At 34.8% G+C, this 22,601-nt stretch overlaps 1 protein-coding gene across 2 annotated transcripts in view; it reads left to right on the plus strand.

The window, feature by feature from the left end:
* Edil3 (EGF like repeats and discoidin domains 3) overlaps positions 1 to 22,601 on the plus strand; it is a 440,392-nt gene that overhangs the window by 188,281 nt on the left and 229,510 nt on the right. For both annotated transcript variants that reach the window (XM_028760126.1, XM_028760127.1), the window contains one exon: positions 1,132 to 1,260. In XM_028760126.1, the coding sequence (XP_028615959.1) occupies positions 1,132 to 1,260 (129 nt within the window). The remainder of the gene's footprint in view (positions 1 to 1,131; positions 1,261 to 22,601) is intronic.

Here is a 22,601-nt window from a genome sequence, read left to right on the forward strand (position 1 = left end):
GGTTCTGTCTTCACTCAGCACTTACTCTAGAAAACTGAATGTGGTATAGAGCATTGTACTGCCTGTTTATGAAGGACAAAGAATATCAGAACAGCTTGGGCTCTTATCAGAAACCCTCAGACTGTGACACAGCCTGTCACTTCTGAAAAAAGAAAATAAGTAAGAAAAGAAAGCATTGTCTACATAAAGCTTCAGACTGACAGGGTTTCCCAGCAAAGCTCAGCTGTACCAGTGGAGCATCCCAGAGTACAGAATATCCACTTGAAGAGTTCTGTGCTAGGCAAGCCTGGCCCAGTTTGATACCACATGGTGCTTTGTCATTGCCTCAGGGAAGTGACCTGGAGTGAACATTGTTGCATCAGATCCTACAGATCCTTAGCTGAATTGTTGCAGCAGATCTTACAGAGCAGGAGCTGGATACTGCCAGCTAATCACACGGCTAACAGCTGGTTTTGCCCAGGGAAACCTCAAAAAGAGTATTTCATGCAGCAGTTTTCAATCTTTGTTGAACTTACATTATCAAAGACTACAAAATGGTTAGCGTGGACCCTTATGCAACTCTTCATGACCTACTCAGGTTAGCAAGGACAACAGTATTTCCCCTAAGGTTATTCTCAAATTTATGAAATTTCATAAATTACTGCAAGCATCACTTGACTTTTTCTATATTGGTAGATTCAAATTCTTTTTGCATCAACCAGGTCAAAAGCTCTTTTGAAACTGCAATTTAGTATTAATTGTTCAACATGTGGAAGGTATTCTACAATTCAGAAATTCTGATAATAATAATTGAATTAGGGCTATTTTTAATGCATAATATGTGGTTGGTACTGTTCTGTATATTTTAATATATGAACTCTTTTCAACTGTAGTGTAACCACTAATGATAGGTTTATTGTATTAATATTTTTCAAAAGACCTAACTGAGGCAAGAGGAAAATTAAATAATTTCCCAAGATTGCATAGCTAAAAGATAATGGTGCTCATATTCAAATTCAGGCCATTCATCAGAGTTCACACAGCTGTGCTTTTCCTCTCGACTATCAAGAACAAAGTTGTCAAGTGAAAATGTTGATAAAAGCACCTTTTATTAAGCACATGCATTGTGAAGCATTTGTCTCTGTCTTTCAGGTCCCTGTGTCCCCAACCCATGCCATAACGGAGGAACCTGTGAGATAAGTGAAGCGTATCGAGGAGACACATTCATAGGCTATGTTTGTAAATGTCCTCGGGGATTTAATGGGATTCACTGTCAGCACAGTAAGTTATTTATATTCATTGTGCTTTTATTTTTATTGATCTATTGTGTACAAGTCATTACCCTTCTTGTTTGTGGTCACGTCACAGAAATGTAGAGAAGCACAGAGTCTGGGCATTTTGTCTCATGCAACCTCTCTCCACAGTACATGTCAGCACCCACAATGAGGGCTGCTCCAATCACCATACTTTATCTGATTAATAATATGCTTTTGATTCCTTTCCATTGTTATTAAGTGAAATTTACAATATTTTGCCTTCATGTTATATTACTTATCTCTCCCCGTCATACTTGTCCATAACGCTACAGTCTCCAACCATTCAAGCAATTATTCTGGTGATTAGATTCACAGCAATGCAAACAAAGAAAAAAATAAGGTCAAGAAAGGAATGCTCTAGACTCTACCCCATATATTAGCCAGTTTTCTCCTCCTTACATATTGACATTTATATGTGAAAATCTTTGAAAGTTCAATAAACACAAAAATGCCCAATGAGTGGCATGGGACCTTACACACTGTTTCTCAGCACTCATGCAGGACACAGTGTACTCTGAGCTGCTGAAGGATGTTCTTACAGAGGTGGTCACAGGCTGACTGGGTGCTGAAAGAGGAATGTTGATTAGAGTGACAAGGTTAGGGGTAGAGAGACAGCATGGGAAAAAAGAGCAGAGAGGGAATATTGCTGATGAATACTAAAGTGATCCTGAGGATAATGGTTTGAAAATAGAAACAAATCTTGATATATCAGCTTGAGTCAGATTTCCAGGCCCTAGAAACAAACATACCATGTCTTAGCTCTTAGACACTGGAAGCACCTTGCAATTTCCTAGAGTCCTTCTACAATTGGGAGTTTTGTAAAGCTTCTGGAGAAGTTTTCTGTAGTACCTAAATATTCTTATTACTTACGACTAGCACCCAATCTCCCTTGAATGATCTCTAAGTCTCTAGTCTTCAACAGGCAAATTACAGGCTATCCATTTTTTTTTAACACCAGGTCAGAAGTATCAATGTTAATTTTCTTGGAGGTAAGATCACAATACATTCTCCACATGGAAACACTACAAACAAACCTAGAGAGACTAAAATGGGAAATCCTAAGTGTCTTTGTATTCATTTAATCCCATGGAAAAATATTATAAACTTGCATACAGAGTATGAAAGATGTGCTATCAGATACCACATGGTGTGCTAGGGCTGAGCCACACCACAGCAAGGTTTTTCCAGTTCATACTCTAGGGGTTCACAGTATGATCAAATAGCCTGCAACAGAAAGGGTTTACTTGGCTTATACCTTCAGGGTGTAGATAATCTTGAAGGAAATTAGGACTGGAACTCAAACAGCCCAGGAACCTGATGTAGGAGCTGATGCAGAGGCCATGGAAAGGTACTGCATACTAGTTTGCTCATCATAACTTGCTCAATCTGCTGTCTTATAGAACCTAGGACCACAAGCCGAGGGGTGGCACCACTCACAATAGATTAGGCCCTCCACCATCAATCACTAAATAAAAAGTATCCTACAGCATGATCCATTGTAGGTTTATTCTCAATTGAGGTTCCCACCTTTCAGATGTCTCCAGTTTCTGTCAAGTTGACTTGACACAAAAGGAGCTAGTGAAGGGTCCCAACACTGAGACCTAGAAGTGCAGACACATCCACCACTTACAAAGTAAGACTCTATCAGCAAAGAACATCTACTTGTAAAGAAAACTTTTGTTTTCACAAGTGGAGTCTCATTGGATATATTAATCACTTTTAAATGTAGGGTGCATGTGCCACAGTAAGTGGTCCACACAAAACAAACTTAGTGGTCTTTTGCAGATGGTTTTCCTCATATTTCTCTGGGCATTACTTTGTATTTTTGTCTTATTATTTTGGTTTTTGTTTGTCTATTTGTTGTATTTTGTTTGTTTGTTTGCTTATATATTTTGTTTTTCTATCTTTTATTTTTGTGAGATGTGTTGTGTGTTTGCTTTATTTCTGTTTTTTTTGTATCCTACTTTTGTTTGTTTGTCTATATCTGCTTGCTTTCTAAAGAGAGAGCAAAAAAGAAAGAGCGTGGTGTTGGGTGGCTAGGAAGGTGGAATGAATCTGTGAGGAGTTGGTTAAGGGGAAACCCTGATCAGAAAATATTGTATCAAAGGAATTTTTCTTAAAATAAGCAAAAATATGTTTAATTATGTTATCTTACCCATTCCTCCCTCAAGACCTGCATGCTACTCTTCTTTTGCTCCCACTCAAGTTAATAATTTCTATTCATTAATTATTGGTACATAGAAAATAATATATATGTATATATACACATATACATATATGTATATATAGAGAGATAGATAGATAGATAGATAGATACATAGATCCTTAATGTCACATATTTCTCTAATATTTAACATTCTACTGTGATTATAGTTGAAGTGGTGTGAAATTGATTTAAAAAGATATTAGAAAACTGAAACCACTTTTCAATGAATAAGGTCTAAACAGTAATATAATATTATCTCACATCTCCAGCCCTTAGTTTCCTAATCCAGTATAAGCTAGTTTGGTTTCTTCCCACGATATTTAGTGAGTAGTAGCCACACAGTGGCATTAAGTCATCATATGTTTCTCAACAATGTGAGGACTTTTCCATCTGCCTATGGTTGGCTAAGCTCTTTCGTGTGCATCATTAGAGATGGGGGAGTATAAGATTGTTCTTGCTCCCGTTCCCCACAGTGGGGCATGCAAGTCTTTTTCTCCATCTCCTTATTTCATAATATAATAAGATGGACATTCACAATTTATAACTGAATTCCAAAGCTTACGTTAAAGCACAAAAACTGACCCTTTACTGTAACTTACACCTCTAACTTTAAATGTCTCTCTGGAATTGTAGTGGGAAGCCCAAGGCTGTGAAATTCAATTCAAACCTGGTATTTTTTGTACCTAAATTACCCAGTCTGTCTCCTGTGGCGTGTATGATTAATAGGAGAAAGACAAAAATGGGTGAAAGAGGATGGAATTTGGATTGAGAAATTGGGATTTGAGACATGACCTTTACAGTTATTGAATGACTGACCTTGACTCATTCCTCTGACCTTTCCCCAATTGAAAATATATTAATTCAGGAATTGAACTAGAAATAGGTAACCTTGGGTTCACATAAGCCAGGGGAGTATTAAGACTAAATAGAAGCTTGCTTATGGCTCAAAGGTTATCAAATCTTCCTCTTTCATGTGGAACTGAAAAGGATTATACATCAGAAAAGCAGATTTATAAGTCCTAGATCCCTGAGAGATTCTTCAAGGAGGAGAAGTAGGAACAGAGCTGTTTAATCCCTTGCTTGGACATACAGAAATTTGAGCTGGTTTTCCATTCTCATATCAGTTTTATGGCCCAGATATTTCCAAGAACATTGCTACCCAAGGTGTGGTGTGATATCAGCACCATCCAGAAGTGTTTTAGAAAGTTAGATTAACCACAGATCAACTGAGTCAGAATTTGCATTTGACAAAAATCAGTACTTGATCAACACATCCACATAAAATTTTGAAAAAATCCTTCTTGAGACTTTAATAATCTAGATATGACCATTTTAACAACAACACAAAAGAAATGATTTCTATGTCTTGTTATAGAGCAACAGAGATTAGGCAAAGCATTTACTAAATTTTTTGTAAGTCAAACAATTTTGAAAGTCAATAGATTGATAATAGTAATTATACCACATTAATATTTTAATTGATATGTAACATTATTTTTATTTATGCAATTAAAATATAGTGTTTTGTTTTATTGAAAATATATTTCTTTTCAAATACTGTTTCTCCTAACCAATGTCTTCCAGATCCTCCCAGTTCCTCTCTACTTCCTTAGCCATCCAAACCTACATCCTCTCTTTTTCTCTCATCAGAATACAAACAAGTATAACAATATTTTATTAGAAAAATAAAAACAATTGCTAATTAAATTCTATATGATAGTATGTGAATTAAATATGCCTGTGAATATATATTTATAGGAAATCAAAAACTTTATTTTTCATGATACATGACTGAGTTTTGTATACATTTAGGAGAAACATTATCATGATATAAATTGCAAAAATCTTTTCCAGTCCCAGCATTGAAACTATTAATATTGGTTTAAAATTTTAAAACTATGTAAACTATATATTTAGAGTAGCTTTAGTTTACAAAAAAATATGAACAGGGAATATGCTAAGTTTCATTTGTCATTCCTACTAGATAATTTGGTTCTAATTTTGGCATTTTTTCTTACATTATAAGTACATGACTTCTGATATAGTACTTCACTATGTAGATCACACTGGTCTGAAATTGACTCTGCCTTCTGAGTGTTGCAAACAAATCTCTGCCTCACTATTCCTAAGTTTTTCTAAAGAACTACTAACATCCATATCATATGCTAAGATCCACACTTTTTATCATGCAGTTACATGGGATTTGAGAAGTATAAAATTATTTGTCAATCAAAGAGCCACATGAGACAGTTTTACTTAGTTAAACATCCCTTGTTTTCTAGATATATCTCCTTTCTTGTTCATCTCGTTAGTACACAGTTGCTGATATTATTCATGGTTCCATGGTTATGACTTTTACAGTTTGTTAAATTGTTAGCATCAGAGTGTGTTGCCTTTCAAGTTGATGATTATCACTTAAAAATATAAATTCAGGGTTTGTCTGTAAGATAGAGTCTATATCTTTGTTGCTCATATTTTTAATACTAAAGATGCTCATTTCCTTTCAGTTTTACTACTTTTGTTTGTATATTTGTCTACTGAAAAATAGCTTGATTTCTTTGCTGTTTTGGTTTGGAGAAAAACAAGCAAAGTATTATGACATTTCATGTACAGGTTTTTATTTTTATATTTTTGTGGACATACATTTTCAGCTCATTTAAGTAAACTTGGACATGCAGTTGCTGGATTTGAGGGCAAAAGTGCACTCAATTTGGTTAAAAAATTCAAACTTTCTTATTATGTGGCAGACTCATTAGAATGAGTCAAAAACTATGTTCTAGACTCTAATTGGTATTTGTTGTTTTTAGTTTCATATTTAAGCCATTACATGGGTTTTTAAAAATTGTACTGAAAATGTGATGGAATTACAAACATGTGAGATTTTTATAATAATATTAAGTACTAGAATTGATGTGGAACTGCCAAATTATATTTGCTTTGAAAATGACAAAGGATTATGTGACATATACACACCAACATTTGAACATATGTGTAAATTAAAGCATACAAATTGCAGTATGTATTAGGTGCCTAATTTAGTTGTCAAGACAGTAGTCTTCTAAAAGGCACTTGTAAGCGAGGAGTTTTCTACAAGATGCTGCATTGAGTATGCTAGAAGTACTCATATTTTGTTTGTTGCCTAGTAACAAATCTAATGCCTCTGAAAAGGATGATTTCTTTATTACCAGGACTCTGCCCCTCTTCCCAATGAAGTATTTTCCCTACCGGCACACAGAATTTTCAGTTTCTTCCACTTCAAAAAAGAAAAGAAAAGCTAGCCTTGAAACAAGCCAAACATAGGGAGTTACATGCCTAACTCATTAAAGACATGGTCCATGTTATTAGGTTAGCTTAGGATAGAAAGCTTAGTAACTTCTTATACAACTGAGAAAGCTAGTCTGAAAAAAATTAGATTATAAAATTTTCTCTTTTTAGATTTTGCTACCTACTGTTAATGAGATTGATCTCAATTTTATGTTATCAATGTATGGAGTAACACACTCAGCTCCTGAGTACTCAGTTCTGGACTTGTGCATTTCATTTTGTAAACTGAACAATTCATGTTTACTGAGCCAATGATATTTATTTTTTTATAAATATTGTAATTGAATTACTAGTGCATTTCAAAATTATGAGCTTTTATGATAGTTTTAACATAGTAAACAAATGAATGACCGGCCTATATCTACACCACAGAATCAGAAATTTAGCCAATGCCTTGGATCTAATGACTTAGAAATGTTTTATTATTCTTTTTACTTTATAGGTAAAGTAAATTGTATAATCAGATCATCTCCCCTTTCACCTTCCGCATCCTTCTTGCTTTCATTCAAGTCCATAGCCTCTATTTCATTAATGCTTGTTACATATATATTTGTGGATGCCTATTCCTAAAGACATAAGTATAAACTGCTCAGTCAGTGTAATGTTAGTTTTAAGTACCCATGTGACCTTTAGCTTCATGAAACACAGTGACCACTAACTTACAGATTATCTATCTATGCTTAGAGCAAGCAGTACTTACAGGGAAGATTATGAATTAAACCCAGTTTTTTACATAGTTCTTGATAACAGATAAATGTCCAGTTGCTACCTTTATCATTCTTAGCTTCATTCAATATTTTAACTGATCAAATTGTTACTGAGACATCTCTGTGCTATGCACCAGAAATAAGATGTTTCCAAACACTGGGATAAAATACCTTATCTTCTGACAAAAGATGTTTGTTAAACGGTCTCTACACTCATTTTGAAATTTTTATAGCTAGGTGCTCTAAAGCTTTAAAAGATGATGGAGATTCATACTGATAGTTATATATATTCTTTTGATATATTTTAATTTTATTATTTAAAAATGATGCATAGCAAGGAGAAACTTCAAATGGAGCTTTACGTTTTTCTATAAGAACTTCTCTCTTTACCTTTGGTCACTCCTAATTTTAGCATGGCTAAGTTTTTCATTTCAACTATTAAACTGGGAACCAGTATGCCCTAATGAAAACTTCAAAATTTTTAGAAAGCTTCTTTTTTTTCTTTTTTTTTAAATTGAAATTAGATTCTTCTATTATACAATACATACAAACCACAGTTTCTGCCACCTCTCCTTTCCTCCTAGCTACCCCCAACTCACATCTCCCCCAGATCTATTCCCTGTCTGTTCCTCTTTAGTAAAAAGGAAGCCTCCAAGAGACTACAGACAAACAGGACAGAATAAGATAGACTAGGGCAAGGATAAAGCCCTCAGATTGAGGCTGGACAAGGCAAGCCAGCATGAGAAAAGAATCTGAAGAGCAGGTAAAAGAATAAGAGATATCACTGGCCACCCGTTAAGAGTCTCACCAAGCTAACAGCCATAACATATACACAGAGGACAAGGAGCAGAACCAAGCTAGGTTTCCACACTCCTTGCTCCCCAAATACTTAACCAATTTCAGCTCTGTCTCTCCCTACATTCCCTCCCTCCATTCCTGTCCCCAATCTGATTACTGCTACTTGTATTCCAACAGTCACTAGTCTACTTGTAGAACCTATTCTATTGACTCTCCTAAGGGAGATTTTTTTTTGTTTTGCTTAATAGCTAATGTCTACTTGTAAGTGAATACATTTGTCTTTCTGGGTCTGTATTACCTCACATAGGAATTTTTTTTTCTAGCTGCATGCATTTGCCTGCAAATTTCATGATGCCATTGTTTATAACAGATGAGTAAAACTTCATTGTGTAAATATACCACATTTTATTTATCAATTCTTGACCTGAGGAACATCTAAGTTCATTCTAGTTTTTGGCTATTATGAATGAAGCAGCAATGAACATATTTGAACAAGTGTCCTTGTGGAATGACAGAGAGTCCTTTGGTTATATGCCCAACAGTGGTAAAGCTGTGTCTTTAGGTATGCCGATTCCAAATAACCACTACACTGATTTCATAGTGTCTATACAAGTTTACACTCCCACCAAAAATGGAGGACGGCTCCCCCTTGTTCTACATCCTCACCAGCATGAACAATTACTTGTGTTATTAATCTTAGCCATTCTGACAGGAACAAGATGGAACCCCAAAGTTCCTTTCATTTCCATGGTGGCTAAAGATGTTGATCATTTAAGTGTTTGTCAGTCACTTGGGATTTCTCTAATGAGAATTCTCTGTTTAGATCTACACCCCATTTTTAATTGGAGTATGTGTTTTATTAGTATCTAGTTTCTTGAGTTCTTTACATATTTTGAATATTAAACACTATTGGATGTGAAGTTGATAAAAATCTTTTCCCATTTATGAGCTGCCTGCTTGTCCAAGTGATGGTGTCTTTTGCTTTCAGTTTTATGAGGTGTTATTTGTTACTTGTAAATCTCAGTGTCGGCTCTATAAGTGTTCTGTTCAGAAAGTCTTCTCCTGTGCCAAAGCTCCCAAGTTTATTCCCAAGTTTCTTTTCTATCAGGTTGGGTGTATGGGTTTTATGTTGAGGTCTTGCATTCACTTGAACTTAAGTTTTGTGCAGAGTAATAAGTATGGATCTATTTTCATTCTTCTATATGCCAACATCTAGTTTGACTACCACCATTTGTTGAAGATGCTGGAGTTTTCCTTTTTTGATTGTTAGCCACTGTGTATTTCTGACTTCTTTATGAAAAATCATGTATACATGTGTGTGTGTGTGTGTGTGTGTGTGCTTTTCAATTTGATGGATCAATGTGATCATTGCTCTAATATAAAGATCTCAAAAAAGAGTTTTCATTGACATTTGACTATCAAGGTTGAACTTGGCTTTCTTTTGTTCTCCTCACTTAGGGCTATAGACTTATGTGAGATAGCTTATTTCTGTAGTCCTGAGTTTCTAAGAAGCATAAGAATCATGTAGTGATCTATATAGATGTGGATACGACTTTGGCCTGCCACAGAGACTCTAGTGAATGTATGTGACTCCTTATCACCCATCTACTTAACAAGCAAAAGGGTTAAGAAATTCAAAAGATTCAAGAAGTTTGGTTCTCAGCCTTGCTTTTATATTAAAATCACATGAGGACGCCTTAAAAACATGCAAGCCTGTTTCTCACTCCAGATATTCTAATATAATGGTAAATCTCCTCATATAATTCTCAGTTGAAAAAAGATGATAAACAGAGTTCTAGAACAATCCATAAGGATTTCAGTGCCTTAATGAAACTAAACAGCAAAGCACTGAAAGAAAAACCAACATTAGAATACAGAGCCAGATGTCCATTCAGGATGTGCAATACCATCAATTGGTGAATTGTGCTGTTTTTAATTTCATCATTGTTAAAAAATAAAGCAAGTCTTTCTATGGCATAGTAACTCATACCTGATGGAAAGACTAAAGTAAGAGGTACTAGTTTGCCCTTCTTAAGAGTTCATAACCTTTAGTATATCCATAGTAAGCAGAATTCTAAAGAATTTTTAGATTCTTGTTTTATTTAATAGTCTGGAAACCAACACAGGTATTGTGTGATATACATAGGCAACAAACATGTGCACAGAGAAATTCCCATACATAAATAGAAGTTTATGATGTTTCAAGTGAAATTATCTGATATACACAAAGTCCAATATAATTTTAAATTGTGATTTAGACAACAATGAATCATTTTTCATTCATTTTCTTATTAAAAAAGAGAGCATTTGACTGCCAGAACAGTAATACACTCTGAACAGAAAGATGTTCTTTAGTTTACCCCCAAGGTCAATCCCATGAAGGCGTGTTTCCTCAGAGTAATAGACCTGAGCTTCTAGGGCCAACTCACAAATAATTCTATAAAAAATATTTCAGGAATAGAGATGCTTTAAAACCATATAAGATCCAATTTTCCATGTTCTCCAGCCTCAAGTGATACTACATTTGACTTCCAGATTACTTCCGTGCTTTCTCACCCATCTCTATACTCATGTATGATTTCATTCTTCCTCCAAGTCTTCCCTTGTCATTTTAAAAAATTCTTTATTCATACATTTGGCATTGTTTCATAAGAAGAGTGTTCCTACTTGCCCAGGATTCTATATGTGTTCAATGAGAAATGTTTTCTCCTGCTTTTCTTAGAGAGTCAACCAAAGACCTACTACTAAGTTGCTGACTACTCTCTTCTCTGCTCTGGTCACCCAGTCAATTAAAACACTATATAGCCTGAAGAAACAACAAGGAATTTCTAGTCCTCCATAGATACTATTCATTTGTTAGATTAGAAAGTCATGTGGCTGTGTCTAGAGCATTCGAATCCCTTTAAAAAATCTAGATGTTCAGCCTTCCTGCCTGACTTGCTCTATAACAATGGTCAAATAGCTACCTCAGGCTACTTACTGGTCAGACAATACAAATGTATTTCTTACTATCACCTCAACTAGCTTCCTTAGAATTCAAGTTTTAAAGAGTCATAATTAATCTTTACTTTTTAAAAAACAACATCTGTGCACATAAAATCAGCCTCCACAAGCAGCCAAAGCCACTAGTCCATGCTTCTCACATTGCACCAAGCATTGTTCTGTACATGAAAATACAGCAATAAGTCACAGTAATCAAGTCTCTCTGGTCCCAGAACCTCTAATGGGGAAAAGGATCATAAATTTTGAAACACATGCATTACCACATAGCTAAGTGATTGCACTCATGCATTAATATCTGAGAAATAAAGTAAGTCTAGACAAAGATCTGTGTGTAACCTCATAGAAGATTAATTTGCAATAGCTCCATACCAGAATCTGTGCAAATGACCTTCAGCAAATTAATGGTTAAGCAAACCACAAAATGCACACACACAGTGCCTATTTGAAATGAGAAAATTTTAGAAGTAGAAATGAATAGTCTGCAGATATTGGCTGGGAGGGACATAGTTATAAAGGGCAACATAAACCATTCAACATACAGCTTATTATGATAGATTATCAATTCTATGTAGTGACAAAATTGTATAGAAAAATTATATATACAAAACCAATATCATTTAAGGGATATTGATATATTATAGTAATGTTAATGTTTTCCTACTGTTACAATGTTAGTTTTGAAAATGAAAAAGGCTCAGGCAAACTGATAATGTGTGCTAAGGCAAAGTATTGTCTTGTTTCCTGCAGTATAGATGACTTCATCATGATAAAACTTCCAACTTTAAAAGATTATGTGATAGCATATAATATCAAGTACCAATGTAAATTAACAAGAATGGGGATTAAGAGGTGGAGGAAAGTGAGTGGTGTTTACATCCTGGTAAACCAATTTTCTGTATCTATTAATATTTCCATAGAGATGTGAATAAAGCCAGAACTCTAGTCACATCAGTCAATGAGTAGAGATTTCAGGGGTTCTGAATGGAATGCATAGTTACAGAAAGATTCAAAAACAAACCACAGAAAATAAAAGACTATGTAATGAAAGGTCTTAAAATTCGTATGCAGAATTTGAAATTTGCTGTGTTGCTTTAGAGATACACATTGGGAGAGTAGAGTGTTAGAGAGTAAGTCAGCTAATCACTGTTTTGAGAAAGATCTTGACTGCTGGTGAAAAAAAAAGATACTAACATCACAAGAATAGAACCTTCAAGACAAGACAAGCTACCAGATGCGGTAGCATGGACAGAAGGATAATGAAGACTCACATAGCAATCTACATGTTCATATTTGGAGACTAATTTAACATGGATTACACTGATTTCATAAATATTTGCATTTTGCTAATGAACTTTAGTAGCACATAAATTACTCGCTATTTAACTTCTTTCTATATGTTGGACAACATATTCTTGTCACTTCCAGAGTGTGTTATTACGAACTTTATTTTACTCTCTACAGTATGACAGATATAGCCTAGAATTTTTAAAAGGATATATAACACATAAAATATATATTTAGGTAGCCATTTCATATACATAAATAATAAGTATTATAAATATCACCACACATATTAAAACAGTGGTTTTCTATGTATGATGATTTTTATAATACTGAGTTTTGTAATTTGATCTCTTTTACATTTATTTATTTGGGAAAGAGGACACATGTATGCTATGGTGCATATATAGAGGCCAGAAGATGACCTGAGTGGATTTCTCCATATGTCCTTCAAACATATGGGTTCTGGGGATTAAACTCAAGTAGTAAAGCATGAAGACAAATATCTTTATCCACTGAGCCATCTTACTGGCCCTCACTACACCTATTTGAAATCCATAAATTCCATTACCTAGATGGGAAGCTATGAGCAAGTGATGGCTTCTGGGAATGGGAGAGGAAGGTTTTTTTCAGGGATGGGTCCATTGAAAGGCTCTATCTGGATCCGTTCACGATTCTAGATCCACGTAATACATGAAGTGCTGAATGGATTCAGTGGATTTAAAATAGAGGATCCGGACACACATGAGTTGGGAAAGAAAAGTAGTAGTGCTTAGGGAAGGAATTGTAAGGAAGAAAATGGGGTGCTGATGAAAACATACACATGTATAAAATTCTAAAGCAATAAAATATTATAAAAAGGAAACATAAAACCATTAACCACACCATGCTGATTTTTATCAAATATAAGACTGCATCTTGCCTACTACTGCACTCTGGTACCTCACACGCTACTCCTTGCCAGCTACAAATGAGTGTTTGCTTACACGAATTCTAAAGAAGCTTCTCATCAGAAGTGTTATACTACACTTGCTGGTTTGGTTTTTAATGTAAGTACACAAGTTGTTTGTATGCTGGTGTAAAGTGAAAACTCTGGAGTATAAATAAATAAATAAAATAAATAAATACGGCTATAATTTTCAGCTAAGAAACAACCATAAAAATCAATTGACTAGATACATTATCATTTTGTCTTTTAAGCTAGCTGAGTTATAATTGTACAGTGCAGTCCACTTTAAAGAAAATGTTTCAAAGAAAGTATGTAAATCAAGAGTAATATAATTACAAGCTAGAATACAATAATCATTTGGGGGAAAGAAGCATAATTTACACTGTAATGGAGTGTCTGGACATCATGATTGTATTGAGCGAATATTTACCAGTGTTGCCTTTTAGAATGTAACTTGACTTATTTTTGCTCTCATTTTTCCTTATTGATTTGGCAATCATATCACAGCCTATATATCCATAGAAATTTAAGGCAAAATATACTTTGAAGATGAATTACCCTTTGCTTATCAGGGAGTTTAAATAATTTTATATAGCACAAGTTAGAACAGTTCTGAACAAAAAAATCATGGTTGATCATCTAAAGAAAAAAGATTTTAAGTGGGAAGTGAAGAAATGTCTTGACTTTTTTGTAGTAGGATAAATACAGTTTATCAGAAAGATGGACACAAGCACATTACGTGAAATGAGAACCCATATTTCCCAGGTGTTACTTATGTGCCTTAGCATGTCCTGTAGATTTAAATTAATGATTGTGATAAGCCCTGGTTTCTTCCCAATTAGAGTTACTTTTCTCATTCCTGTATCTGGCCATATAGATAATAAAAGGGAAACTGAATGTAGGAAGAGAAAATTTTGGCTTACGTTTTGAGAGTGGAAAAGTCTGCCTCAGCAGGGAAGGCATCACTGAGAAGGCAGCAACTGATAACAGGATGATAACAGGATAGCTACAGTCATGAATCTCAGAGAGATGAAGGTTGATGTTCAACTTGCTTACTCACTTTTCCATTGATAGTTATTCCATTGCTCCAGTACATTCCTTACCAGCTATACCAGTTTGGGCTCTCTGTCTGTCTGTCTCTCTCTGTCTCTCTCTGTCTGTCACTCTCTCTCTCTGTCTCTCTCTCTCTCTCTCTCACTCTCTCTCTCTTACTCTCTCTCTCTCCCTCTCTCTCGTTAAACATCTTTGGAAACAGTGCTGGCGATCTCAGTACCTGAGATAATTCTGAGTCCAGTTGAGATATTGATGAGGGTCAGCTGATACTGCTTTTTAAGCAGAACTCACTGGGTTGACGAATTACTACTAGATTCCAGGTGATAATGCCCAGGCAATTTGAAATATTTGAAAGTGCTCTTGTATAATCATGTTATTTAGTCATCATCATTTCAATCACTGGTTTTCCAAAATATTCTTTTCTTTAAACATGACAGAAGAAAGCAGTACTAAAATAAATACTGATTATATATGACCTAGTTATAGAATCTCTATAGAACTACTAAATTAGATTTCAAAAGTAGGGTCTAATTGTGGTCCGTTCCCTTACAGTAGCATGTGTGAGAGGGAGAGAGTGGAGAAAGGGAGAGTCAGTCACATACTAAACAATCAGGAGAGGAAGACAACCCGTACATGCTACTGTTCTTATTTCCTCTTCAGAAGATTTATCTGAGGCTGGTGTCTATTTTCTGTGATTTGTTAAAAACTATCCAGTTTCTGTACATCCTCTTCTGCAGTTTCTATCAAAGCACCATTTCTGGTCTTACATGTTCCTATAAGTTTTGCTGTCTGTATGCTTTCCCCTTATCTGTCTCCACTACAGGTACTCTAAATAATTATCTTAAATTAGCCATTACAATAAGCCATCTCTGTGTTCAAAACCACCTCCAGTTACCTAGTATATTTGAATCTAAACTTCTTGCTGAGACCCAAAGGGCTGGGCCTGCTGATCTTCCTGTCCATTTATTCCTCCTGTGGTGGTTTGAATATGGTTGGTTTCCATAGACTCGTGCATGATTAGGAGGCTTGGCCGTATTGGAGCAGGTATGGTCCTGTTAGAGGAACTTTGTCACTGTGGAGGCAGGCTTTGAGGCCTAAAATGCTCAAGCTATGGCCAGTATGAAACAAATCCACTCCCCTCTTGCTTCTTGTGGATCAACATGTAGAACTCTCTGCTCCTTCTCCAGCACCGTGTCTACCTGAATGCTGCCATGCTTTCTGCCATGATGATAAGTGACTAAATCTCTGAAACTGTAAGCCAGCCCCAATTAAATGCTTTTCTTCATAAGAGTTTTCACGGTCATGATGACCCTGCACAGCACTAAAACCTTCACAAACACACCCATCCCTCTTCTTCTGATTTTCTTTTGGTCCCTTCTTGTCTTCTTCTATCACGACACACTATGTTTCACTCTCTGACTTTTACATCTGTGACATTTACCCACTTTGCTCTTTACTTATTAACCACAATGCTTGTTCTTTATCTTGATATTAGCCTCAGTAAAAGAGTTACAATTAAATGTGGCAACCAATACAGCCAATAAAATGCTATTCAGTAACACCTCTTGATACAACATTCTTTTATTATTACTATTAGTAGTAGTTGTAATAGTGTTATTAAAATTATTATTTATTAGCTTTAGCATTAGTATTTTCATTACCCACAACATTGTACCAATGAGCTTTTAAAATTCTTCAAATTGTTCTGTACAGATGTAGTTATAAGCTATACAGGGCCTGGAAACGGTGGCCTAACATGTGCTGTACATACAAAGAGAGTCACTCCAGAAAAATCAGTTTGCTCATTTTAAAGCTTGAATCATGACACAGACTTTTCTATTGTATTTGTGTGTCTTTTTTTTTCCTTTTTGTCTATCTACAAAATTAGAATAAAGTGTTAATTTGCTTATATTTTACTCTCTCTGCAGATTAAAAGAACCTAGGTTATAGTAACTTTTTATATATATTTATTAACTGAATATATTGCTGTTAATCAATAAATTTATGCGTCATAAAATAATAGTGTGTCTGCTATGATGTTTGTCTCTGAAGTAACGAAACATTTAAGTAAGTATGTGCCAAAAGGAAACATTTAAATAAGTATGTGCCTTTCTTAGCTTATGAACTTAATGTGGAAAGAAAGACTACTTTATCCGACAATAACGTTTATTGCCTAATGAGTTTTGGAACATTGTTTAGTTTCTTATTTTTGAGGTTATCAATATTCATGGTCTTTTTGATGGTTATGCAAACTGCTTCAGTTTTTAAAGAATGATTTATAGATAAATGTTAGATAATTTTAAAGAACTCATGTAACTCAATTAACTTCAAGGCAGAGCTTTGGAGCAGTATAAAAAAATATCACAAGTGGAGAATTTAATCACCATTCAGAGAAGAGTAGGCAGGTGACTGATGTGGAAAGCAAAGTTAGACTGCACCTGAAAGTTATTGCAAGATTCCTCTGCATCTTCAGGTGTATATGTTCTACTCCAAATACTTACTGGGAGAAAGACACCCGTGCATATATAATGACAGCCTCGATTTGTCATCTACAGTTGTCCTAGAAATAGTGAATATGTTAATGCTGCCTTGCTTGTGGTGACACACTTTATCTGAAATACTAAAGAGTAAGGAGCACAGGTCCCCAGCAAGATTGCCTAGATAGTGATTTGACACTTTCCTAATTGTCTGCATCTTGATGCATGCTTCCGAGTGAGCACACTGATTTTCCTGGAGTGACTGACTATTCACATATGTGCAGCACATCCTCTGCCACTCTTCCCAAGGCGTGCATGCCTTATCACTACATCTGTACAGAGCAAATCAAAGAATTTCATAAGCATCAGTTGAACAGCCAAAGGACTGAATCCTGCAAGAGCAATAATGTAAGGTGGCACTGGGTAGTGTTGGAGTAGTATGCAAGACCAGAGTTATCCTTGGAAGACAAAAATGCCCTGAGAACGCAAGTTCACATTGAGAGCCACCCAAAGTAATTTGTCACATAACTGGTGCTTCTGAATACAAGCCCTTTCACAACTGTGCTGAACTCCCAGGTGCCTCCATTTTGGAATGCTTTACATCAATCAGTAAAGCAAATCTATGTGGGAACAGTTCAGGGGGAGGCTCTTACATACATCTGGACATGTTGATTATAAAATATCAATTTATTAACAGCGAGAGGTCTACTATACATGCATGCTTCCTGCATTGCTCACAGTAAGTGGCACAGTTCATTACATTTACAAACTGAACCTAACGCTCTGCCAGACTGATGGCATGCTTTGAGACTGGTAACATTTCTTGGTATCATTTGTATCCTTGTATACACCAAATATTTTGCCGAACCTCACCACTTGCGATTCTTCTTCCACATTTGGTGCTTTACCATATCCTGCCTGATTCATTTCTTATGACCAGAAAGCTTTTTCATGATTGCTCATCTCCAATACCAAGTCTATGGTTTCCATATTTCACAACAGAAAATACCCCTACCTTCTTCTGTGTCTGTTCGACCCATTTCTCTGTCCTATACTCATCACCTCAGGTATATGAACGATATATGCTTGACTGAGATATACTTGACACATAACAATATTGTAAAGTTGTATTTTAAGCATGTAGGCACTCAAATATATTGCTGATCAAATGAATAATAGCAGGTATTACTGCTTAATCTTAGACAATTAAAATAGAAGCCGGGAGGAAATATATAGATTACCAAAAAAAATCATTACTATTTCTTTAATTTACAATGGAACTGTTGGAATCATCTGCTGACTGGTTGATGCTACAACTGCTTCACCTAATAATTTATCCCATATTAGAAAGGTGCCTGCCATGTAGTAGATTGCAACATGTATTTGTTTAAGGAATCAAAGGGAAACATCTATTTTGATATTTTTCATTTTTCTTATTTCGTGGAAGCTTATATTGCCATTTCTGGGGAAAACAGTGATTGGAACCATGATCTAGACAAACAATATTGAAATCCATCGAGCATCTTTCTTAAGTTCCTATGACTCAAAGACTACAATATAGCTTTAGTTTCTGTTCTTGGTCATAGGGTTTTTTTTAATATTTAGGGACTTTACTATAATTCACTTGAACAGATGTGTTTGAAAATGATGTGCATTAAAAATATATCAATAGTCTTCGGTTCCTCATTTGGCTTTCATGCATAATGAGAGAGTCACAGCATGGAATATTCAGAGGTAAATAGAGTCCCTCAGGACATCTTCAGAAGATCCAGTCATTCTACTCACTGGCTGGAGATCACTCCATGTTTCTAAAGTATGCTTATAACAATAATTTATCATTTTTAATATAGTAAAAAAATGGGGTCCATTTAGAATTAGGTATATTGTTATTTGATGATAACATGGGTGATATTTTTCAATGTGAATAGTCATTTTATATATCCCTATATATCTCTATTCAAAGGTATTTGATATATATTTAGTATTTGCATACTAACTATACACTAAATCTTGGTATGACATTTTATTCTTTTTGTTTGTTTGGTTGATTGGTTTTTTGAGACAGGGTTTCTCTTTACAGCCCTAGCTGTCCTGGAACTCACTCCATTGACCAGGCTGGCCTCGAAATCAGAAATCCACCTGCCTCTGCCTCCCAAGTGCTGGGACTAAAGGCATGTACCACTACTGCCTGACTGACATTTTATTTCTAGAAAACAATTTTTGATATAATATATTCTTACTGATTTTTATCATAAATTTTATTCATTAATTGACTCTAAATGAAAGATTTTGACACTCAATTTTGTTGAGAAATCTCTTAATTCCTGAGACATTGGCTTCTTGTCTGTTAACTTTCCTATTTATAAGATCAGTTAAGATACATAATAGATATATGTTCTCATATGTAAAAATTAAAGAAACATGAAAAACCTTGGTTTCTTAAGGTAGTTCAAGCTGTTCTTAAGTGACACTTAAAGATCAATGCTATATAATTTTTTTAACTTGTTGTGTAGCCATTCAAAAGTTTAGTGACATTTTTTATCTAAGAACACAGTTTTTCTTTCCTCTCAAGAACAACTGAATTGAAGAAAATATTTATAGCTAGCTATCCTTCTGCTATCGTTTATGGGTTGACAGTTTCAAATTGTTAGGACTATATTTAAAGTTAACCTCCTGGATACTTTCTAGGTTTTAGAGATTTTGGTTGATTCAGTTTTGTCTTTTGAAAGTACAGTCACTCTTTGAGATTCAAATTCTTTGTCAATGTTTAGTTTCCCTTGCTTTTTGTCAACTCAAATCCAAGAACTTTGGTAGCTTTCTGAAGCAATTCACATTGTTTCTTCCAAATGCTCTTTTTAAAAATTATAAGTATATAGTTACTGACAAAGGGATCAAAACACAATGAAGCAAGGTTAAAAAGAAATAAAAGGTTGGATTTTGTTTTTATGTTGATTAAGGTTGCTTATAATATATTAGACTTAAATTGATGCTTTAATACTTGTGAGACCTACAGAAAATAGAAGTTGTGGTTGACATCAATCCAGATTGAAACAGGGCAAAGGCAGGGAAGTTTAGGAGATAGAACTGAAATACCAGACTATGTCACAGAAGGAATACATCCACATTTGTTGTGGAACAGTCACAACTCCCTCAACAAAGCAGCTCTAACAATGAAGAGACATGGAATCCTAGAGCAACATCTAGGGAATCTTCCAATCTCTCTGCCTAGCATAACTGTCCTCTGAGAGACTCTACCCAGGCAGACAGATCATCCTATATACACTGCCTGGTTGGTGGCTGAATCTCTGGGTGCTCCGAGAGGTCCCAGGTTAGTGGAGATATTCTTGGGATAAATAGTAATTCAGGATATAATATACAAAACAAAGCCAATTCACGAGCCGTAGAATAATTATTTTATACTTATTTATTTATTAAAATTACATCACAGACACACACACACATGCACACGCACACATGTTCCTCAAAATCTGTCTCTGATTTCAATATAAGAATTTAAGATAAGCTTAATCACAAATTTAGTTTATTTATTTAGATACTGGTTGCCTTTTAACACTTTGTATTAATGTAAATTTCTATCCATTAAATTGTATTGCAAAGATGCAGAAAGTATTTCTCTTGAGAACCCTGTGGCTAAAATGTTCACACATGTCTGTTCACACAGAGACAATGGAGATATCATTAAAACATCACAAAATTGTTTGTTGTTTGTTTTCATTTTCCTATTTATACATATTATTGGCACCCAGTATATGATTTTATAGGTTTTTTTTAAATAACTAGATTTGGGATACATAAAATGACTGTTGGCATTTCAAAGACTAGACCAGTACTCCATAAATTCAGGATGGGTTAGAAATGCAAAAATATAGAATTACAGAATTGAATTACCTACTCTGAAGGTTAAAAAATTAAGGTAAATTACAGAATTGATTCTGAAGTACATTTTTTATTTGACAGTTTTGCTGAAGGTCTTAGGAGGAATACAGAGTATAAGGACAAAGTTTATCATATTATTTATATCTTATTTTAATTATCCACTGTTACAGATGAATAAACAGTAAATAGACACAAGCTTACTTTACCATGGGGTAGCACTAAACTGTGGTGCCTCTGGTTTACCAGCAACTTCAAGCTCCTGATTTAGGAAACAGTGTGTCTCATTGCTAATGTTCTGAGTGCCTGCCCATCTCCAGGGTTTTCTATTTGTAACATAATTCACAACTTGGCTCTGAGAAACAGCTGACATGCTTAAATACTTAGAAATGCAATGGAAGTTTTGTGTTTTGCTAGTGGAAATTGAATAAGTTATAATCCCAGTATTCACTTAAATTTCGTTCTGTGTCGATATGAATCATGAAACCGTCAGAGCAGTGTTCTCCTTCTGCATTAAGAAAGAAATTGCAAAGATCCTGAAGGTTACCTACTTTTGTGAATTGACAGATAAGAGTGGAGAAATGAGAATGCCAAAATGTTACATTACCCTGCCCACTGTAATTGAGAGATTCATAAGCCAGTCATATTTCAATTACTTTAACTGTCAGTTGTATATCTGGTTTTATAAATGTGTTCCTTTTTTCTTTCCTCAGATGTAATGAAGCTTGTTGTGCCTAACACTTTTGACTGTGTACTATCTTAATGTTTTAATTAAATGCATCATGCTGCTTTTTAGAGAAATACAGTAAAACATTCTAGCTACCATTGTCTAGAAAATTTCAGAACATTCTTTTTTATTGATATCAAGATATGCAATTTTCTAGCCTGAGAAACTATTTAATTTTAGTTATCTCTTCTGTATATGTATACATTTGAAAAATTATATACTTCATATTCTATACACTGTTATTTTAAATTCATAATACAACTATATAAGAACTAATTACAACAGAAAAGCAAATTTGCCAACAGAATTTATAAAAGTTAAAAAATATTCATCCACATTTTCATAGGCATTTCTGCATGATCTTCATACAAAGATTAGGCACACAGGAAGCACAGCTGTGGTCACAAACAGTGAGTTAGTTATGTGGGTAAAATGGAAAGGACCAAGAAATAATTTGTTGGAAATATAGAAACAGATTTTATATTTTAAAAAAATAGTATCCTATCCCATAAAACAGAATGATAAAATAATGCCGGTAAAAATATGTTGATATACACATATGCATATACATATGCATATACATATATGTATTTTACAATTTTAGAATTTTTTTAGCATTTTGAACATTTTAACATTTGAACACTTAAATATTGTGTAGGGTTCCGATCCCTTTCAGAGCCATTAATACTGCCCTCTACTGTTTCATAAAAGTCTCTGAACTCTGTCCAATGTTTGGCTGTGGTTTTCTGCATCTGTTTCAGTTAGCTGCTGGGTAGAGTCTCTCAGAGGACAGTTATGCTAGGCTCCTGTCAAAAGTTCATTCTGGATCCAGTCTCTCTCTCTCTCTCTCTCTCTCTCTCTCTCTCTCTCTCTCTCTCCCTCTCCCT

The sequence above is a fragment of the Grammomys surdaster genome, unplaced genomic scaffold (genome assembly GCF_004785775.1).
Source record: "Grammomys surdaster isolate TR1022 unplaced genomic scaffold, NIH_TR_1.0 126391, whole genome shotgun sequence".
Classification (NCBI taxonomy): Eukaryota; Metazoa; Chordata; class Mammalia; order Rodentia; family Muridae; genus Grammomys; species Grammomys surdaster.